General features: G+C 38.8%; 1 protein-coding gene across 1 annotated transcript in view; it reads left to right on the top strand.

The window, feature by feature from the left end:
- dab1a (DAB adaptor protein 1a) overlaps positions 1 to 21019 on the top strand; it is a 315151-nt gene that overhangs the window by 291938 nt on the left and 2194 nt on the right. The window contains 7 exon segments of the mRNA XM_043219597.1: positions 2354 to 2416; positions 4688 to 4750; positions 5148 to 5244; positions 9224 to 9832; positions 12893 to 13017; positions 14742 to 14819; positions 20983 to 21019. Coding sequence (XP_043075532.1) covers positions 2354 to 2416; positions 4688 to 4750; positions 5148 to 5244; positions 9224 to 9832; positions 12893 to 13017; positions 14742 to 14819; positions 20983 to 21019 — 1072 coding nt within the window.

Genomic DNA, 21019 nt, shown 5'->3' on the forward strand with positions numbered 1-21019 from the left:
TTAACACTCCGGCCGTAATGAAATGGGCAGCACTAAAAGCGCACAGGACACTGCAAAGATAATTATTATCTCCGAGGGGACGGTTAATTGATAGTCGTTTGAAGTGATAACGATGATAGAAAAGTAGGCTGATGGATTGTGGCAAAATACAGTTAATACAGTTGCGTAAAAAATGCTAATGTTTACCCTCAGCGCCTTTCTAAATGTTGCCATGGAGACTGTTTAGTGTAAATACTGTAATTTCAGTTATAGAATTACAATGCATCATGTGAGCCACACTTCCACAGGAGAGGCAGCTTGTTATAATAACAGATAAGAAGGTGTTTATCAGCACTCATGATATCCATCAGTAATAAGGTGTCAGCGGCATGCAGGGCGCTTTGACTGACACAGTTCATCACTGTGGGGCCCAGCTGTCATCTTTCCCATTATCCTCAATGGCGATCCCCAAGGGTGTGTAAAGAGATTGATTTGATGGCATCTCTCGGGCCCGTAATATTACAGCCGTTTAATTCAGCTACTGGCCATGGTATAGAGCGGCAGTTCCGGCTCAGTGACCTTCAAAATCAAACAAAGTGAGACAAACACATCACTCTGAAAACATACGGGAACAAATCGAAATTGTAGTTCTTCCCTTTATTCACGGAAACACGAGCAAAGCGAATTCGAGGCCAGATCGTTTGCCAACGTAGATCGTTGATTGATTCAGAACACTGAAATTAATACCGTTTTTTGTTTGTTTGATTTATTTTTGTCTTTCTTGTTTGTGTTGTGTTTTTAATGTTTTGTTTTGATGCTGTTTTATCTGTTCGATTTCTTAGTTCTTAGTTTTGCATCCTTCTGCTTTTGGCAAAAACGTAGATGGGATTGTTGCATGATTCTGATTCTGTTCTATGAATGATGTATTTAATAATTTAGCTGTTTCATCCGAGCTGATCATTGTGGTCTTTAAGTGAAGAACGCTACACAATCCAAAACCGGTTTCTCTCTTTCACATCACCTCTGCTGCCCTTCCTGTTTGACCCTTTAGTCATTCCCTCAATGCTAGGAGGTACAACTTGTCGCTAGCAGTGGCTAAGCGTTAACCCAGAACAGCAAGCGCTATCTCAGGGAGGCTTTCAGACTTAACCATCTCAGGTGTCTCCTGTTTCTGCAACCCAGTCCACTGACCTGGAGTCAGATTTTGCTTGCTTTGCATGTTTTACATGTATGCGTTTATCTGTTTGTGTGATATGCGTATCTTCAGTGTTCATTTTGGTATTACTTGGTTAGACAGATAATCAATGTGTATATCCACCACCTTCTGCAGATCATGCACTTTAAACTAAAAATAATCTAGTTATTTGTTATTTGTCATTTTTCTTAATTATTAAAGACTATATGGTTTTTATGTTAAGCTGGGATTTTAAAATGAGCCCTCTTGGGTCCCATTTTAATGACATTTATACTGTGTAATGTTTTACACACATTACAATAAGGTCCCATTAGTTAATGTAGTTACCGATAAATGTAAATCGGTACATTTAGATTAACCGATAAAAAATACAAAAATATAAAAACTTTGTATAAAAATACAACTGTTCCTTATTAGTTATCTAATAACTGATCATATGGTATCTCAGGTCTATTAAATAATATTAAAAATAATAATATTACTTAATTGTTATCATTAGTAATAGTAGTAGTAGTGTAATTATTATTACTATTATTTAACATTTTATGTTGACAAATGGATTCTTATTGTAAATTATCACAATAAAAATTACTGGGGACACCAAGAATTTTTTTTTACATTTATTTTAGTATATTTATTTTATAATTGTCGAAATGCATAACACCACTTTATCCGGCCAACCAAGTAAACCAAGTTCGAAGAAAGGGGTCTTGGTTTTCTTTTCAATTTCATGGTCTACCCATCCTCTCCTTTCATATGTGTTGCTTTTTCGGCAGCACAGAATAAGACTGAAGCAGCTGTTGTTCATGGTCTTTTGCTCTTCCCATGTTATCTCAAGAGACGCCCATTTGAGCACATTATTTTCCCATTAAAGCCTGCTGGCAGCTGGTTAAAAATATTTTTTCAGCTTCATTCCGCCTTCCACCAATTACAGTTTAGGACTACGAGGTGGGAGCGAGTCGGCGAAGACAAACACGGCTAGTTTTTTGCGTTGCGTTTGGCTCGAACCTGTTGCGCGCTCGAGAGATAATGTGGTAAAATGCAAAGCCATAAACTAATAGTGAGGTATAACTTCACCCGCACAGGTAAAGTACCATCCGTCCCATCCACTCACATTCACCCTCCATCATTTTCTGTGTCCCATCTCATCTTTCATCTAACATCATGTTATCATTGCAGAACAAACATAACGAACGAGTCGATCTCTTGGATTTAGACACTGACCTGTTGCTGGTCACCCAGGTAAGGTGGACAATGATTGGCTGAAGTGTCTCCACTCCCGCCCCCGGCCCCTCCCTTCATCTGTCGTTTCGATTGTAACCGTCCTAGAATGCTCCTCTAGCTGTAATCTAGTTATAAAGTAATAAGTAATGCACTGTGGCCCGTTCTAGACTCCCAGTGCAGCAAAGTAAATGTCACGCTACCCGCTATGAACAGTTTATAGCCCTGCTAAATCCCTCTTCTCTTGCTTTGTACCTTTTCCGCTGGTCTCCTGGAAGTAGTCTACTTACTCATACCTGACCTTTCTTTTTCATAGTCAAATGACAGAGCTCTTATAGACGACCCCGGTCCGACCCTGTTGAACAGGTCGGATTTTGTGTTCCCATGCTAACCGCGCGGTCCATAAATAAACCGGAGAAACGTCCCCGTGCCCTTCTCTTTCGGCGCAAGATTTTACAGTGCTTTCAAAGGTCACGCACATAGTCGTGTTCTTGCGTGTGCTGTTTTTTAATTTTTGAGATTATTAGAGACAGACTAGCCGAAGACCGTAAATGCCAGAGTAACGTCAGAGAAGAGAGCGCAATTATTTTTTCATGAAGAAGGTGCTTTAGCCCTTTCGTAGATGGAGGCGTGACAGAAGAGAGCTGCATTTTAGGAAAGACCCCCGCCGCCTGGCCTCAAGCGAATGGATGCACCGAAGGCTTTTTAGAAGCAGTGCAGGAAAGCTTTTCTGTCATGCGCCAGTCACTTTAACCGGCTCAGAAAACGCTCAGCCGCTCTCTCCTAGCAAGAACGTATCTCTTCCTTTTTCTGGTAAACACACTCAACTGGGACACAGTAAGCACAAAAGCACAAGGGTGCACTGGACATTTTATCTGTTGTCATGGTCTTTTAGATTTGACATCCGACCACCAACAAAAAAAAAAAAATCCTGCTCGCACTTTATAATAACTGTAATTAATTAATCTTTACCAAACATTATATCATGCTACAAAAATCTGTAGTTATTATATATTCAAGTAGATAAAAACATGAGATACTTTTTTTTTTTTACCAATAAACACTACATTGTTAACAGTATTTAATGTATTTAATTTAATCGTGCACATCATGAAAATCTACTAGTGCTGTCAAAATAAAGTTTTTTGTTTACATAATATGTGTGTGCACTTTGTATATTATCTATAAATAATTTATATATATTTATATTTATGTAATTCTATTATTTATATATATATATATATATATATATATATATATATATATATATATATATATATATATATATATATAATCATTTGTAGGTTTTTTTTAATTGAAAGGTCAATGACATTCGTAAACATTAAATAATGTTCTGTAAAATTAAAATTCCGTAAAATTATTCATTAAATAAAGTATTACATAATCTCTGTTAGTGGCTTTTAATCGTTGTAAACTGATAAAATCATTTTTAGAATTTTTTAAGTGCATCATATGAATCAAACGTTTAATGACTTTTCTAATCATTTTCATTCACATCAAATAAAGATCTGTCAAATAATGTATACTAAGTGCATTAGTAAACATTAACAAGCATACTATCTCATATGCTTTGTAGATAATAATTAACTAAAGGTCTGTTAAGCATTTTGCAGTATGTTTGTTAATGATTTAAAGTTAGAATTTAAAGTTATAAAATGGTACCAGAGCAACAAACTGCAGACTTGATTTTGCCCTGATTTTGTTCGAAATGACACCACCTTTAAGAACAAGGGGAAAAAAGCTCATTTTGGGCCACACAAAGCTGAAAAATGTCCTGTGACATCCTGGTAGGATTGCTATGCCCCTGTTCAGTAAAAACCCTGAATACCAAATATATGCCATGGAAATTAATTCATGATCTTTCTAGAAATTAGCTAATTTTAAGCAAAACCATGGTCTTATATGGAACGGCCTGTTGAATGTATGAACTGAGCTGACTAGATAGATAGATAGATAGATAGATAGATAGATAGATAGATAGATAGATAGATAGATAGATAGATTTATTTGTGTGCTGCACATGGTTGGTAGGTACAAGAATCATTATCATCCTTGTCCTTTGTGTTTTTGCGTAATTTTTTAACAACCCACTATCATTTATGTAACTGCTGTCATTTATTGCACAACTCACTATCACATATTATTCAAGTCACCTTGTGTATTCAAGGTAGGTTCACTATTCTGTGGCAAAGATTAGACTGACATGGCAGTGAGCGCAGAGGTGAAACGCGTCTGATTTTATGCTGGGAAATGTTCCTCTGTCATCTGCAGAATATCAACCAGTTAGAGCTTTTCGGAGACATGTCCACCCCTCCTGATATCACATCTCCCTCGGTGAGTGACTAGATGCTAAAATATTAGAGAAAGCACATGTTCAGCATGGAAAACTATCATACTGCACTGTGTATAATGCATATTAATTAGATAAAAAAAAAACGTCTGTCATCATTTACTCCAAACCTATATGAACTTCTTTATTCTGCTAAACACTTTTGAAGACTGTGTGTTACCAAACAGTTGATGGTCCCCATTAACTTTGATAGTATTTTTTTTCTTCCATACTATGGAAGTCAGTGTGCACCATTACTGTTTGGTTATTTTGTGTTCAACTTCAAGTCGTGATCAGTTTGAGGATGATTAAATGATGACGGAATTTTAAGCCCAAGTTTTTGCACGAATGTATTTGTTTTAAAGCTACTGTTTATACTGCTCTGGTTTTCCTCTTCTGCAGACCCCAGCATCTCCGGCTAATACTCTGGACCCCACGCTGGCCCACCAGACTCCATCCGAACTGTTTACCCCCTTCAACCCCGCCTCTGTACCCTCAGGTAGGACACATTTCTCTTTCAGACGATGTGTGTGTACAGGAGAAGATAATACCAAGAAAACAGATAAAGGAGACATGGAACGGGGCGGATGCAAATTAAATAATGTGTCTGTCTAGTTCTGGCTAAATAAGGTGTCCTGTCCTCCTGCTGTAGAATATGAATGCTCTCATTACTGGCTGCTGCACTGATCTGCATGATAAATGCCTTGTAGAGGACACAGCGTTACCCCTACCTGCGCTGTGTGTGTGTGTGTGTGTGTGTGTGTGTGCGCGCATATGATGTCTTTTTAACATGCACATCTGTTCTGGGGTCATATCATACATTTTTTTTATCATGCTATTTTTCCCTTATGTCCACTTAGTCAAGGTTTTTTGCCCCGCAGATGGACAGAATTTAGTTTTTCATCACCATTTTCGATATCTTATTTTCGATTATCGAGTCACTGTTAATTCTATAGTGCTTTATAGAATCAAAGGAGCTTCACAAGGATAAACTTTAGTTCATGTAGGGCTACATGATCCAATTTGTATTACAATCATGATTCATTTACGCTTATATCAATTTATCATCAATTTATAATTTTATAACTTTAAAATGTTTTAAGTGTAATCTAATTAAGCTATTTGGATCTGTATCAAAGCCGAAATTATACTCATCGTATTTAATCACTCTCGTTTGTTTTTAATACTGCAGGAATTCGTCTCGATTTTGTTCAAACAGTGGAAGTTAATTGTTTTGGGACTTTAATCATACCAACGAAACAGCTGAAGCATTCTTCAAAATATCTTATTTTTCACATACGATTTGCAGGAGAAAGAAAGATTTGGAACATAATAACTAAATTAAATAAATGTGTTCGTTTGCTTGTTTATGATGGTTTTGTACATACCGGACTCTGCATTGTAAAGTGCTGCCACTTTAAATTCTAAAAGAGCACTCGCGTCGCGATATTTGAACCGGTTATTAAAAACAAATAGCCCTTGTGCAGTGATTTTGCTCTCCCCGGGACATCTGTTCCAGCCAGATTGACTTCCTCTGAAACAGTAAACAGTACAACATTGATATGTGCGGAATCAAGTAGTGCATCATCTGTCCCATCTGTCTTCAATTCCTTCCTTTTTTGTATTATTATTTTTTGATTTATTTATTATTATTATTATTTATTATTATTTCCTTTATTATTTAAGAAACAGAAGCCGTGCTGTTTGTGAGCGTATATTACTGATCGGTCTCATGGCAAAAAACGTACCTCGGCCCACTTTTTAGGAAGACAGAAAATCGCATCAAGTATCAACGGTTTTGCCGTCCGTGCCTCTTGATTGGCAGTCCGTATTTTCCTCCTATTTGTAAATGGTGGATCCATAGCTCAAAACGACTGCCGAGGGCCATCGCAGACCGGGGAAGGGGTGCTCTTCTATGATGAGACGGCCCATTGCTACCTGACTGAATGATGGACATGCACAATTTTCTTAAATTCACATATAGACCTTCTCCAGGCATCCCACTCACTGGTCCTTGAGAAACCCACAAACCGTTACCGCAATTCCATGGGAACACTTCACAGCTGACAGGATGGATCCAGTGCAACCGGAAGCCGTCGGATCCATCATGTTACCTCGTGTCAAATGTTCCCTTCCCCACGCGGGGTGCACGGCTCGTGGCGTCAGCATCGTCAACCGAAGAGTAAACATCTAAAAGCAAAAATGCTGTTAACTTTCGGTAGTGTGACAGCAGCTTTTCTGGCAACAAGCTACACTATTAGTAAAGCAGCGAAAAAAATGCTAAATTGCTATTTTTTCTAACAATGTACGGCATGTGCTTGGAATTGTATTATTGTAATGAGATCCAGGCAAGCGAGAGGATCTGAATGCAGCAGTTTCAGTGAAAACAAACCAGGAACGGAATCCAGGAGAATAGAAAATACATATATTTAGGAAACATATAGAGCTGTATATAGGGCTAATGAGGAAATAAAACACACCTGGGGAAACAATCAAAGAAACCAATGTTCATAGAACCTACAAAAAGTTACAAACCCCCACAGGAGACGGTAAACTCAGAGGAAAGAACTACAGCGGAAAAAAATCCAACCACAAAATGAAAACAAGTGACAGCAGCACTAAATATTAAATTATTTAGAAAACAATCTCGTGTTCAGTTAAATATTGCTTTTCTAATTAAATGGCATTTAGTGTAATAAACAGGTTTTAAAATACCAATTTAAACCCTCATTTTATGCCAAATAAACAAATGTAATTTATGCTATTTATATTTTATTACTATGTATTACAAATAGGGCTGTTAAACAATTAATTGCATCCAAAATATTTTTTGTGTACATAATATATTATGTATACATAAATACAAACACATGCACGTTTATTTAAGAACAATATGTTATGTTTATATATTAAGTTTATTTATATATGATATAAATATTATATGTAAATATTTTCTAAATATCTGCTGCATCTGTGTGTGAAACCGCAAGTACTGATGTCATTTTAAACGCTTAACGTAATGCGTTGTACGTTTCGGAGGCTAAAATGTACATTATATCCCGTAAAAAATACAGCAGATTCTTTTCTTAACTTAATGGCGACACCTACACGGAGAAGCTTTAACCGTTTCCAGGTCATTTTAACAATAAAAGAACATCAGCCCAACCACAGTTGATGTCACACCTCTCTGCCGCTCAGTGGAATATTCCAGACACGCTCCTGCAGTGCGTGTGGCATGTCATAGAGATAAGATACGATTTGGGGTTTTATTATTTGAATCAGCGTTACTCATTGGAAAGAAAGAGCAAGATGTGTAATGAAATAAGCCTCAATGTGAAATGAGTGAGACTGTTGTAATGGCCTCTTTTAAAGGGCGTTGCTATTCATTAAGCCCGGGCCTATTGTGAGCAGTAATTACAATAGTTCATCTGAGCCATAAAGACCTTTTTCATTATGAAAATCTAGGTCATCTTACCCCAGTCATCAAGAGATCTATGGCTGCAGCCTGAAAGTCCTTTAGTGAATGCTAAAGGTTACAAGCCCAACTTATAATGAGGTGTACGTGTTTTTCAGAGTATTTTGGAGGAAATATCTATTTGGTGTGAAATAAGAGGGTGTTTGAGCAAGATTATTTTTCAGCCACAAAATGTTTGCTTACATTTGGGGGACCTGAAAATGCAAACTTCTGAAAACACCATTATTGTCTACGAAACTTTATTATTGTCTACAACTTGAATACGCATGAGCGAACATATCGGCATGATCGTTATTTTCAGTCGATCGATAAATAAATAAATATTAATGTCTTTGAAGAGTCGCACCGCATGACATTTTAAAATTCTTGCCTTGTCATTAAAGGACAGATTGCAAAGGACCTCAACACGTAATCAAGAAAGCGCATATTTTCGAAAATGGGTTTTAAAGTGGGTGTTAATGAAGGGGTTTAATAAACAATACCATTATCTTTTCTGCATAAATTATGAAAATGGTGATGTCATTTGCCAGTTTGGCGTGCATATTCAGTCTATCCACATTTTTCTCGATTAAATTCTATGGGTCTAGCTTCCTGTCTCATCTGCGTCCAGATATTTTTAGCTATACAAAACTGTTTGTTTAGCTTCTTGATATTGAAAATTCGTATTTTAGTTCGTATTTGGTTTGTAGTGCAAACAGTTTTACCGTTTATTGCGCGCTGTTATTCTCTTTGATATTTACCTATACAAACCGTAAGTCTCACTCATAGGCTATATGAGTTTATATAGAATATAAATGCGTATGTGCACAGACGTAGCGCTTCTTTTCAAAGTAACATCGCCCACCACTGGCCTGGAATACATAAAACAGCTTCTATACCAAGTCGTTTCCATTCCGTTCTGTTTTCAGTCACATCCATGTAAACGAAAGCACAACTTTTTCAGTTTTAGTGCAATTTTTGGTTGCGTAAACACCCTAAAAGTCCCATCGTCTGTGTCCTTTAGGTTACGTGACGATGGGAGCCGTGCCGCCTGCGTGGGCGCAGCAACAGTTCGCCGCTCAGGCTCCATTAGCGTTTGGCGTCCAGTCCCCAGTGCCCGTCGCGCAGGTCTTACCGGGCGCTCAGCCTCTGATCTGGGGTCAAGCCAACCTTTTCCCTGCCACCCAGCAACAGTGGGCTGCAATGGCAGGGGCTCACTTTTCGCCTGCCGCTTTCATGCCTGCCCAGACAGTAGGGCCGCTTCCTGCTGCCATGTTTCAGACACTGGCTCCCATGGCAGTGCCCGCGTCCTGCGAGACGCCCGCGGCGGCAATGGGCGGAGCCGTGGCGGGAACCTCGGCCTCCACGGCCTCCAGTCCGCAGCACGGAGAACGCACGCTGCAGAGACAGGCAAAGATGAGCAAGGAGATGTTTAAGGACTTCCAGATGGCGAAGCCGCCCACCATGCCCGCCAGGAAGAGCGAGCAGCCTAGCCTGACCTGCACCACAGACGCTTTCACCAGCTACTTCAGCAGAGTGGGAATGGCGCAGGACACGGACGACTGTGACGACTTTGACATCTCGCAGATGAACCTCACGCCCGTCACTTCCACCACACCCTCCACCAACTCACGTGAGTAGAACGGTTCAGACAAACAGAAACGCAATGAAAACGTTAAAGTTCTTACAGATTAAACCCTCGCAATCATAATAAATGGCTGATTCGGTTTTGTAAAACGTTTGCAACATCTCCAGGAAAAGTTTTGGTCAGTTCAAAATTTGATGTGGTTTAACCATCGAATAAAAAGTCATTTTCCTTACACACTGAATATACATGGATGAACAAATCAGAATGTTCATTATTTCCCATCAGTTGATTCAATCAGTTCAATCAGTCAGGTAATTAATAGTCACACCATATGACATTTTACAACCTGGACTACCTTGCCTTGTCATACAAGGATCATAAAAGGACTTTGACACATAATCATACGGGCTATATTATCATTTTCTATTTCGTTTTCCCCCCTTGCTTATATATACTAGTTGCGACATGTTCATTTTGTGCATACAAGTGTACCGTTATTAAACCTAACAACATTTTTGTACCTTATTAAAGAGTTTGCCAAACAACAAAAAGGTTCATTTTAAGAAATGTTATTCTTATCTAATGAGACTTTTTCTTTGTTATAAATTTTGATATCAAAAATGAAAGATATCTGTGTGCTCACGAAACACACACTCTCTTAAAGGCTTGCAATGAGAGAGGCGAGAGAGAGAGAGAGAGAGAGAGAAAGGCATATGTGTGACATATGTATGTCCATATATATGTATGTATGTATGTATATGTGCATTAATTATATTTTACATTTTTATGTTTTCTATGCATTTAGTAATGTATTATTCGGTAGTTACACTGCACGCAATTACATTTTATTAGTTCACGCATTGCTTAAACATGTGACTTTTAGCATTGTTAGCTACAGGAATGCCTCCACAGGAACCTCTATTAACCTTTCACTGATGTCTTAATTATTTAATAAATGTTTGAATGAATCTATCAGATAATGTTTAAAACGGTTTGCAACTTCCTTTTTTTCCTTTCAAAAGCAAGAGTTTATAACAGCCGACATTTAAATGATTATATCTCTGCGATGGTTTGGAAACATAATAATTATCTTTAAAAAGCTGCAATTTTCCTTGTTACTTCACTGCAGAAAATGTGAAACATTTTTTTAGGGTCAAGTGACGCAAAACGAGCAGGTCGGGTGAGCACGCGTTCGATTTTGCAAGTTGACCTGAATTTTTAAAAATGTGTTTAGAGGTTGGAAATGGTAAAGTTAGCCTTAAGGTTCGGTTTAGGGATATAGATTTATATCAGAAATGCGGTTTCAGGATCGCATTACCCCGAAGCTCCGCAGACCCTGAATACGATACGTCGACAAAGAAAACAAATCCCACATAGAAGTACTTAGTATCTCACCGCGTGCCGTTCTCTCTCTCTCTCTCGCCTCTCTCATCGCAAGCCTTTAAGAGTGCTGACACGGCTAGACAGGCTTTATCCGTTTCCCACTACAGAGCTTCAAACTCGCACCTCATCCCGTCTTTCATCAACACATCCGTTTTCACTCAGAGGTTGAAAGGTGGGCTTTGATGCTGTTGCCCAGAAGGCATTGTCTTTAGTCAGCGTGAAAATGACAATTAGTACTGCGGTGGGGAACGACGGCAGGGGAAAGAGAGAGTCAGTCGCAGGCCCAGCTGTGCTTCTGGCGAGCAGTGTAATTATCACCGATCTCTGGGGAGTCCTGCGCTGTGTGTTGGGCCTGTTTGGATCCTCTCGCTCCTGTAGTGCTAATTATTGCTGCGACGAAAAGCCACACCGTCGCACGTTTGCACATAAGCAGTCCCTCCGTGAGAGACATACTCATTTATTAGGTGTCAGTAAGGGAATTTGGTCCACGCAGGACACTTTCAGGACAGGTTTTAGGCTTAAATGCGTAAGTTTACTTACACCGATCGTGGCTAGTGTGCGTAAAGCCTAAAATACATTCCCCTACGTGCAGCTCGTTTCGGTTTCGAGGCAAAATAGCCAGTGATTTGTGATAGAAGGGAGATTATTTTTATCTGAAGAGGCTTAGAGTTGGCACGACACAGAAATTGCTGAGAGAATCGCTGTTTTATGATTTTAAAACACGTACAGCATATTTTGTCCGTTTGTTTGTTCTCTGAGAGCCAAGTTAATGTCTTTAGCATTGTTAGCGCCATGCTAGAGCTAAAGCAGGTCAGCAACACAATATTTTCAGTTGGATATTTCACACAGAAATCAAAGTCTTCGGAAGTGGCTTTCTGCGAGAAAGATAAAACTGTAGCGGTTATTAAAATAACCTCGTTTTGATCCAATTCAGTGGAAGTAAAAGTCACTTTAATGCCACCCGGTGGACAATTCAAATACAAACCGCACCGATGTGTACACTTCTAGTTATTTTAGCTGTGCAAAAGAGAGATCGATTGGTTGATTTCTTTTTACAGTTTACACTATTATTCTATTCATCAAGTTAGTACACTCTCAGAAATGCAGGTACAAAAGCTGTCTTTTCAAAAGGTACACTTTTTGTACCTATTAGGCACAATACACTTTGAGCGCTAATATGTATCTTCAAGGTACCAGAATGGATTCTTTAGGTACAAACATTTACCTTTTGAAAAGGTACCGCCCCAGTGACAGCTTTTGTACCTTTATTTCTGAGAGTTTATATAGCGGCTAATGAAGTGGAAGTATTGCACATTCACAGGAAATAACTCGCTTCATAGTTTTCATGAATTTCCTCCCTTGAGTCCAAGCAGAAAAACACAGTAAACCTCACATTAAAATGGACACATTAGGCATTGAAGTCCTATTGCTTTGACCGAATGCAACCACTGTTAAGCATTCTCTGCTCTGTGCTGTGAGAGCACATGGTTTCCTGAAGCAGTTTAAGGTTGCATGAGCCCAAAAACGAACATCGTTTTCATGTATAATTGATAAAAAACGAGCCTCATCTCGTATGTAAGTGCGAAAATTTCAGTGCCCTTCTTATCAGACAAAATATCTCATCAAATATGTTTGCACCCTCTTAGCGTAAACCAGAAGCTTAAATCAGATAATGCAATGAACAAGTGTCCCAGTGCTAACCTTAATTCTGCTTCCGTACAGCACCTACCCCGGCCCCCCGGCAGAGTTCTCCATCTAAATCCTCATCCCACGCCAGTGACCCGCCGACCGATGACTCTTTTGGTGAGGCCGAGGGCAGCCCTAGTCGGAGCGGAGAGGAGGATGCTGTAAGTGCCATTGAATGGGAGAGTTTGAATTTAGTTCATAAGCATAAAAAAAGAGCATAAAAATGTCTTCTGCTGTATGAGGTCGGATTCTTTTTTTGCATCATCTACCCTGCCTGAGCCACTGTTGGGCCCATTAAGGTGTTAAATGAGCTTGCGTAACTGTCAAGACGATCATTATCACCTTATTAATCACAGAGATACTTTTCATAGAGAAGATCATAGAGATTGCAGGTTTTTCTGATTAATATTGTTTCAGATATAAATACATATTACACAACCTGATGAAAACTGAAGTATTAAAAGCGAGCCTGATTCTTCCCTCGCGCTCTTAATATTTATATTTCATCATATGAATTATCACCTCATAAATGTAACGCTCAAAAAATACATTATCCACCAGTATTTAGACTAAAATCTGGCATGATTCAACTTTGAACAACTCGCTCACTTCTATGGAATGCGATGGGGAAAATAGTTTAGTAACTCTTTTCAGTACACTGAATATACAGATTTCAAGGTTAAAAAAAGCATAGTAAAAGTGGTTTACGCGGCTTGTATTCCGGGTGTTTAAAAAAAAAACCTGTGACATTTGTGTTTTAAACTGACCAAAATATTCATGAGCGAGTCGGTTCATGAGCAAATGAATCTTTTGAGTCATTTGAAGTCAAAGGGAGCCAAAACGTAGTGACAGGATGTTGATACCTGCACAGTTTCTATACCCATTGACTTCCATTGTGTGAATAAAAACATAACAGAAACTGTTCAGGTATCAACATTCTTCAGATGTCGTTTTTTGGATGCAGCAGACGTGACACCGTATTCATTTTTGGTTGGACTATCCGTTTAGCTACTACTTCTAAAGCTACTACTACGTGGCTTTAGAAGACGTACAGAAATAGCGACCAACTCGTCCATCCCATTTTACGGTGATTTCACGTGTGCAAGGACACGAGAGTGAGCAGATGACGACGAAAGTGTCATTTTGGGTGAGCCGTCCTTTTAAAGGTTGCTTAAGATGCGTTGTAACCACGTCGGCGGTGACTTCCACCGTATTTCAAATACAGACGCTATTTCTCTGCTGATCTCTATCAGATATGACTCATCAGAAAATGCCATGGAAACCCGACTAGTGCTCTTTCTCCTTTCTTTTATATTTCAGCCGAACAAAAAGTTTAATTAGTCCTTGCGCGTGCGTGCGTGTGTGTGTGTGTGTGTGTGTGTGTGTGTGTGTGTGTGTGTGTGTGTAATGGCATTGGGCTCCACACTCATTCACTCACTCAGTCAGTCGCTGCACACCCACACACACTGTGATGAGGTGTTAAGAGTGCAGCTCCAGAGGGAATATTCATAAAAATCCAAAATGCTTTAGTCCAAAGCCTTTCATGCAGGAGCACAATACAAGAGCCTTTCTAACCGAGGGGTTTTCACAGCTCCAGTAATGGCCGTGTGTGTGTGTGTGTGTGTGTGTGTGCGGGAACTTATGAATACATCAGAGTGTGGGTGGACGAAGGTGGATTAATAAACGTATGAATGAATTGATGGATGGAAGCCTTCTCTTTTTTTGTGCGTTTACAGCGTGCTTCTGTGTTCCTAGCGTTGCTGGATAAAGCGCGTAAAGTGTTGGATTTACTATGGATTTCCTTTTCCTGCTGCTTATTTTCTTGTCCTTTTCTTCCCTCTGTTTCTTTTTCCTTTCCCGCTCCTTTCTCTTTTTCTTTGCCCAGGCTGGAGACTCCCAGCAGTCTCCGGGTGCGAGTGAGCCTCAAGCAGAGCCTGAGAGCTCAGAGACGGACAGTCCTCAGGTCGGTAGCTAGATAGCGGCAGGTCAGGGTAGGTATCTGTCCTCTTTTTTTCCCCCCCTCTCTTCCGCGTGTCGGCCTGCTCCAACAACCATGACGTCACGTCAGCACGCCTTCACCCGTCTTCACCACCATTACATAGACCCACACATCGTGGCCGTGTGTCGTGGTGCTCTTTCTTTCTTCTTCTCTCTGTTACCTTCTCTCTGACTCTCTTAGGCTGCGTTCACACAGTCAGTGCACTAACAGGTGTGACTCCTGATTTGTCCTGTTAACGTAATCAGAGATCTGAATTCAATACTCCGTAACCTGTGAGATCTTGATTAACGTATTATTAGGATTATGAGAATCTGTATTGTGTCTTTTAGGGCTTTAGTGTTTATTTAAAATGTTGATTCTAATTTTTTAAAGGAGTTCTACTATTTTATGAGGATGATGATGCTTCATTATAAAGGGAAGCAATATTGAAGATGTTATAAATATTTCCAAATAATGAATAATAGAATAAAATGTATTAGTATATTTTGAAGGATCATGTGACACTAAAAATAATTTTGCCATCACAGTGATGAATGCAATATTTAAATATATTCAAATAGAAAACGGTTATTTTAAACTACAATAATAATTCACAATTTTGCTGTTTTACTGTTTAACAATAAATTATAGTGCAAGATTAATTACAAAATGCAATTTTTTAAATAAATCATTACATTTACATTTTCTTTTTTTTTTTTTCAAAACACAGCTTTTTTCTCATCATTTAATGTGTTTATTCTCAACATTTTATTTCAACATTTTTCTAGAAGTTTTATAACGATTTTATTAGCAAAGATTATTATTCTTGGCCCTAACTCTCTTCTGCATTTTAGAAAGGAGAACAAAAAATTTAATTTTGCAAATCCTTTTCTATCAAATTATTTTATAAGCATAACTAGTACTTCAAACTAGAATGACAACTATATTGTGTTACTGTGTGAACGCTACCCTTTCTTTGCCTTTTTTTGCCTCTCTCTCTCTCTGTCTCTCTCTCTGTCTCTCTCTCTCTCTGTCTCTCTCTCTCTGTCTCTCTCTCTCTCTCTCTCTCTGTCTCTCTCTCTCTGTCTCTCTGTCTCTCTCTCTCTCTCTCTCTCTCTCTCTCTCTCTCTCTCTCTCTCTCTCTCTCTCTCTCTCTCTCTCTCTCTCTCTCTCTCTCTCTCTCTCTCTCTCTCTCTCTCTCTCTCTCTCTCTCTCTCTCTCTCTCTCTCTCTCTCTCTCTCTGTCTCTCTCTCTCTGTCTCTCTCTCTCTCTCTCTGTCTCTCTCTCTCTGTCTCTCTCTGTCTCTCTCTCTCTCTGTCTCTCTCTCTCTCTGTCTCTGTCTCTCTCTCTCTCTCTCTCTGTCTCTCTCTCTCTCTCTGTCTCTCTCTCTCTCTCTCTCTCTCTCTGTCTCTCTCTCTGTCTGTCTCTCTCTCTCTCTCTCTCTCTCTGTCTCTCTCTCTGTCTCTCTCTCTCTCTCTCTCTCTCTCTCTCTCTCTCTCTCTCTCTCTCTCTCTCTCTCTCTCTCTCTCTCTCTCTCTCTCTCTCTCTCTCTCTCTCTCTCTCTGTCTCTCTCTCTCTCTCTCTCTCTCTCTCTCTCTCTCTCTCTCTCTCTCTCTCTCTCTCTCTCTCTCTCTCTCTCTCTCTCTCTCTCTCTCTCTCTCTCTCTCTCTCTCTCTCTCTCTCTCTCTCTCTCTCTCTCTCTCTCTCTCTCTCTCTCTCTCTCTCTCTCTCTCTCTCTCTCTCTCTCTCTCTCTCTCTCTCTCTCTCTCTCTCTCTGTCTCTCTCTCTCTCTCTCTCTCTCTCTCTCTCTCTCTCTCTCTCTCTCTCTCTCTCTCTCTCTCTCTCTCTCTCTCTCTCTCTCTCTCTCTCTCTCTCTCTCTCTCTCTCTCTCTCTCCGTATCTCATCTCGCCGCCCCTGCCTGCTGCTGCGATCACACTTATGCTGGTATGCATCTCATTGGAATATGGTTTATATGCCTTTATGGCGTAATTTTGTTTTGTTTATGACAGAGTATGTGAGCGTGCGTGCGTGTGTCCCTTTAATCCCATAAAGCCTCCTGATGTGTGTGAGTTTCAGTGCTTTTGAACTTATTTTTTACACAGCAGTGTAGCATGGCATACCCATGAACAGCATGAATGCTCCTCATCTAAATATCTGTATCATGTCATTTTCTGATGTACAAAATGAGGTCATGAATGTTTTTATATTGTCACTCATCACAGAAAAGCACACAACATAATGAACTGATCTGAACCACAAGGTCTGACACGCAAACTGCCGCATATAGGTTCGTTTTTATCTCTGAAGTCTGTCATTGTGAATTAAAGAATAAAATAATGCTGGTGCTGTAAACTCGGAAAAACAACTACAATTATATAAAAACCTCAGATCTTTTAAAAAGCAGTATATTTTTGCTGTACAATGTATGTGTACTTTTTAAGGAAAGCGTAGATGGAAACAAAGTAGCACAATGGATTCTTTTTTAGACTTTGGACATCCAAAATCAAAATGGCCTCTGCACAGTTGAGGGAGAGTGAGCGATGGCTCTATGGTACCTGTCTGGAGGAGACATGAGCTCATCAGGATGAATCATTAATGAAGGGCTCTGGGAGCCAGAGGCTTGTTTCTCTGACTGAGGGAAGACTGATGTAGCAGCCTCATCTGTACCTGCCTAATGATGAATGAAGCTCTGATCCCCACTGAAATATTAACACACCTACATGCAGCCCTATAAACACACAGACTGTACTGTCCATTACTAGAATAAAGGAAAACAGCTTTAGACGTTTTTTGTGAGGTTAAATCTCAGCAACATTTCAATTTGGACGTGATTTTAGGTGATCTTACAGAAGTTTTCTCAAAGGAACCTGTCATTGTGACTTTGCGAGTGCACTTTTTTTTTACAACCAGTTTTTTAGAAAATTTGGAAATTTCTTAACTGCCATTGCAGAAGCTAATCATACACTTGTGCAAGCATCATCTAAACTTATTAACCTGATTGCTATAACAATAATCAGGTTGATAAAAATCTCTATAAGGTATCTTACATATTCCTTAATCAGAATTTGCAGGTCCTGTAAATCCCATGTTCTGAATATCCTCCATAACTGAATATTTATATACTGTATACTTGTATTAAAATATGCAAGGATATTCCTATGTTATTCATATTCCAGTTGTTTCATAAATGCATTAACCTGAGTGCTACGACAGCATTAAGCCAATATTCTGGCTTTAATAATCTGAATAAAGCAGCTGGAATATTCCCATATTAATTAACATTAATTAACATTTATTTTTTTTCTTCGTTTTCGATGAACATTTTACAAACAATAAAATATATTATGATGGCTTCTCCATTATTCGAATTTTGAATATACTGGTTATATATATATATATATATATATATATATATATATATATATATATATATATATATATATATATATATATATATATAATCCAACAGCTGTAGAACATGTTACATCTTTTTCAAAACAGAAATCATATGATGTGCATTTAAACATGTTCTTTATGTTTTCAGACTCATAATATTAAAGTAACTGATGTGTTTTATAACTAAACGGCACTGGATTGTGTAATTCACCACACAATATTACATTTACTGTGCTTGAAGCATATGGCAGTATGTATACTGTGTGGTTGGCATTTATTTCTCCTGTAGGACTGAAATACAGGTTAACCGAGGATGTTGTTGTCGTGGTCTGAGCTGTTTGTAAGCTGATGCGTGCTCACTGACAAAGACCTTCTGTTGGCATACGAGCCTAAAGAAGTGTTGCCAGATCTTGTAAAAAAAAAAAAAAACAATCAATCTGAAAATATACAGTAGACCAGTTGAAATTGCATTTTTCTACAAAGACAGTGTTTTCAATAATTATACCCTTACAAAAATAAGTAAAATGTCAATGAATAAACCTCTCGTGCTCTTACGCGCATGCATCTATGGAATCAACGGAGGGGGATATATATTTTAAAGGAGAAACCGATTATTAATGACATTATGTCAGAGAACAAGTGCGTTTGAACTGTGCAGGTACGTGGAGGGCTTTGACAACTGCAATTAGCCGTCCATCAAATTTTGCTGTGCTGTAGCTGAACAACACACCAGGAAAAAGTTGAACTTTATGACTTTATAGAAGGAAAAAAACGACGAGGGAGATGCATACGCCGCCATTTAAAAGTACGGGGTCAGTAAGACATGTATGCTTTTGACTGGAACGTAACCAAAATGGCAGCCGCCGAGCGAAATGACTTACCTTACAGATACTTTGCTTACAAAAAATGGACATGGCAGTAGCCTGTCTTTCATTTCTTTCATTTCCTCTTCCACTTTCACTCAGCAGGGTTGACTAATCTATTTCCCTCTTCTCTACCTCTTACCTGCTTAGTCATCCATTCCTTCCTTCCCCTCTTTATTTACCTCCTCCCACCAGTCCTTTTCACTCGGCTTTCCTCTTTTTTCCTCCGTTCCATTCACTTTATCCCTCTGACTGTTTCTCTCAATCTCATTCCTGCTCTCTAAAACACTTATCCTGTCATCTCTCTCTCCGTGTGTCCGTTCGAGCGCCCGCGGTGGGCGGAAAGGTCTTTAAGTGAGTGGTAATTGCTGTACATTCTGATTCAGAGCTTCTGATTTTAGACTGTAGGGTTCTTCAGGCCGCAGGCTGGACACACGCTGACTGGCAGCTCTATTGTACCACATCCGAGGCTTCCTTTGCTTCTTGCTGCTCAGATTTTGTAGATGTTTTTCTTGAAACAACAAGAGAACTGATAGGGTTTTAGGCACATGAAGTGGGTGGTTCTGATGCAGCTAGTCTGCTATTATCGAATATAAAGATTACGAATATTTGAGACAAGAGGAAGAGGCTTATTTAGTCACACATTTATTCACTATTTTGAGTCTTTCCTGCAGAAATATATCTGCTGAGCAGCTGTGGCGGTGTAGCCTTTGGAGTAAGTTTGTGAACGCGAACGGTTTCTCAGAAAGACCTCTGTTGCCATCTGGTGCTGATTAGGAGGAATGGCATACTTGACATATCACATCTACATGTGGACAAAAGTATTGCCTTCTAATGAACAGATTTGATTTCCTTAGTAAATTTCATGAGTGAAAATCTTAATGTTTAAGCATGTGATTATATTCTAGGGAGTTGTGTGCTTCAAATGTTACACAAGCAGTTTGGACAGGACCCTTTTCTGTTTTAACATGAAAGTACCTCTGTGTATATAAAAAATGATTGATTCAGTCAGTATGGAAGAACCTGGACTCCTAATCCCAGCTCAACATCTCTGGTGTGGCTTTAAATGCAGACAATATTATGGAAATATGACTTTTTAAATACGTAAATTATGTTTCTATCTCTGTTCCTTTGTGCTTTTTCCTGTTCTAACGAAAGGGGTGTCCCAATACTTTTGTCCATCTATGTGCAAGTCATTGTAACTTGGTAAATATATATATATATATAACTCATGTATAACTATATATAACTCATGGCCAAGCTCCAATGACTATTAGACCCTTTATATAGGATATATTTACATATGTATTCTAACAAATAAGCATGGCAAGGTGTGTCAGACCTTTATTATATTAATATTATAGACTATAAAGATTATATGTAATGTGCTAAATATGTAGTTGGAATTTATATGTATAGCAAAAATGTACACAAATATACTTTTTTGCATCCAGATTGTGGACATTGTCCGAAATCATAATGACTGAAATTTTCATCTGTGGTCTTTACTTTTTTTGTGCATTGTAAATATATCTATAATCCAGATTTCAAATATAAGTATCCAACGAGATCGTATGCATTCGAACAGATCCCGCAATCCATTCAAATATGAAGCAAACAATAAAATGTACATTTTGAAAGCCCTAAAAAAAATGTCACTGGCAACACATATTTTAATTTAATTAAGTATAAGCGGTAAATATGTTGCTTAAGAAACAAAAACATACACGAAATGCACTGCTCATTTTTAAAGAGCATAAAAAAAGATGCTTTTTCTACCGGGAGGAGCAAACGGGTCAAACCTTGACCCATCAGCACTTTCCACTTGAGACCGACGAAGTTTTGTTGTTTCTAAATATCTAAATAACCTTACTCTGTTTGTGTTCAGGGGAAGGACCCTCTTTATGCCCAGATCAACAAGGGGA

The sequence above is a fragment of the Puntigrus tetrazona genome, chromosome 20 (assembly GCF_018831695.1).
Source record: "Puntigrus tetrazona isolate hp1 chromosome 20, ASM1883169v1, whole genome shotgun sequence".
NCBI classification, from domain to species: Eukaryota; Metazoa; Chordata; class Actinopteri; order Cypriniformes; family Cyprinidae; genus Puntigrus; species Puntigrus tetrazona.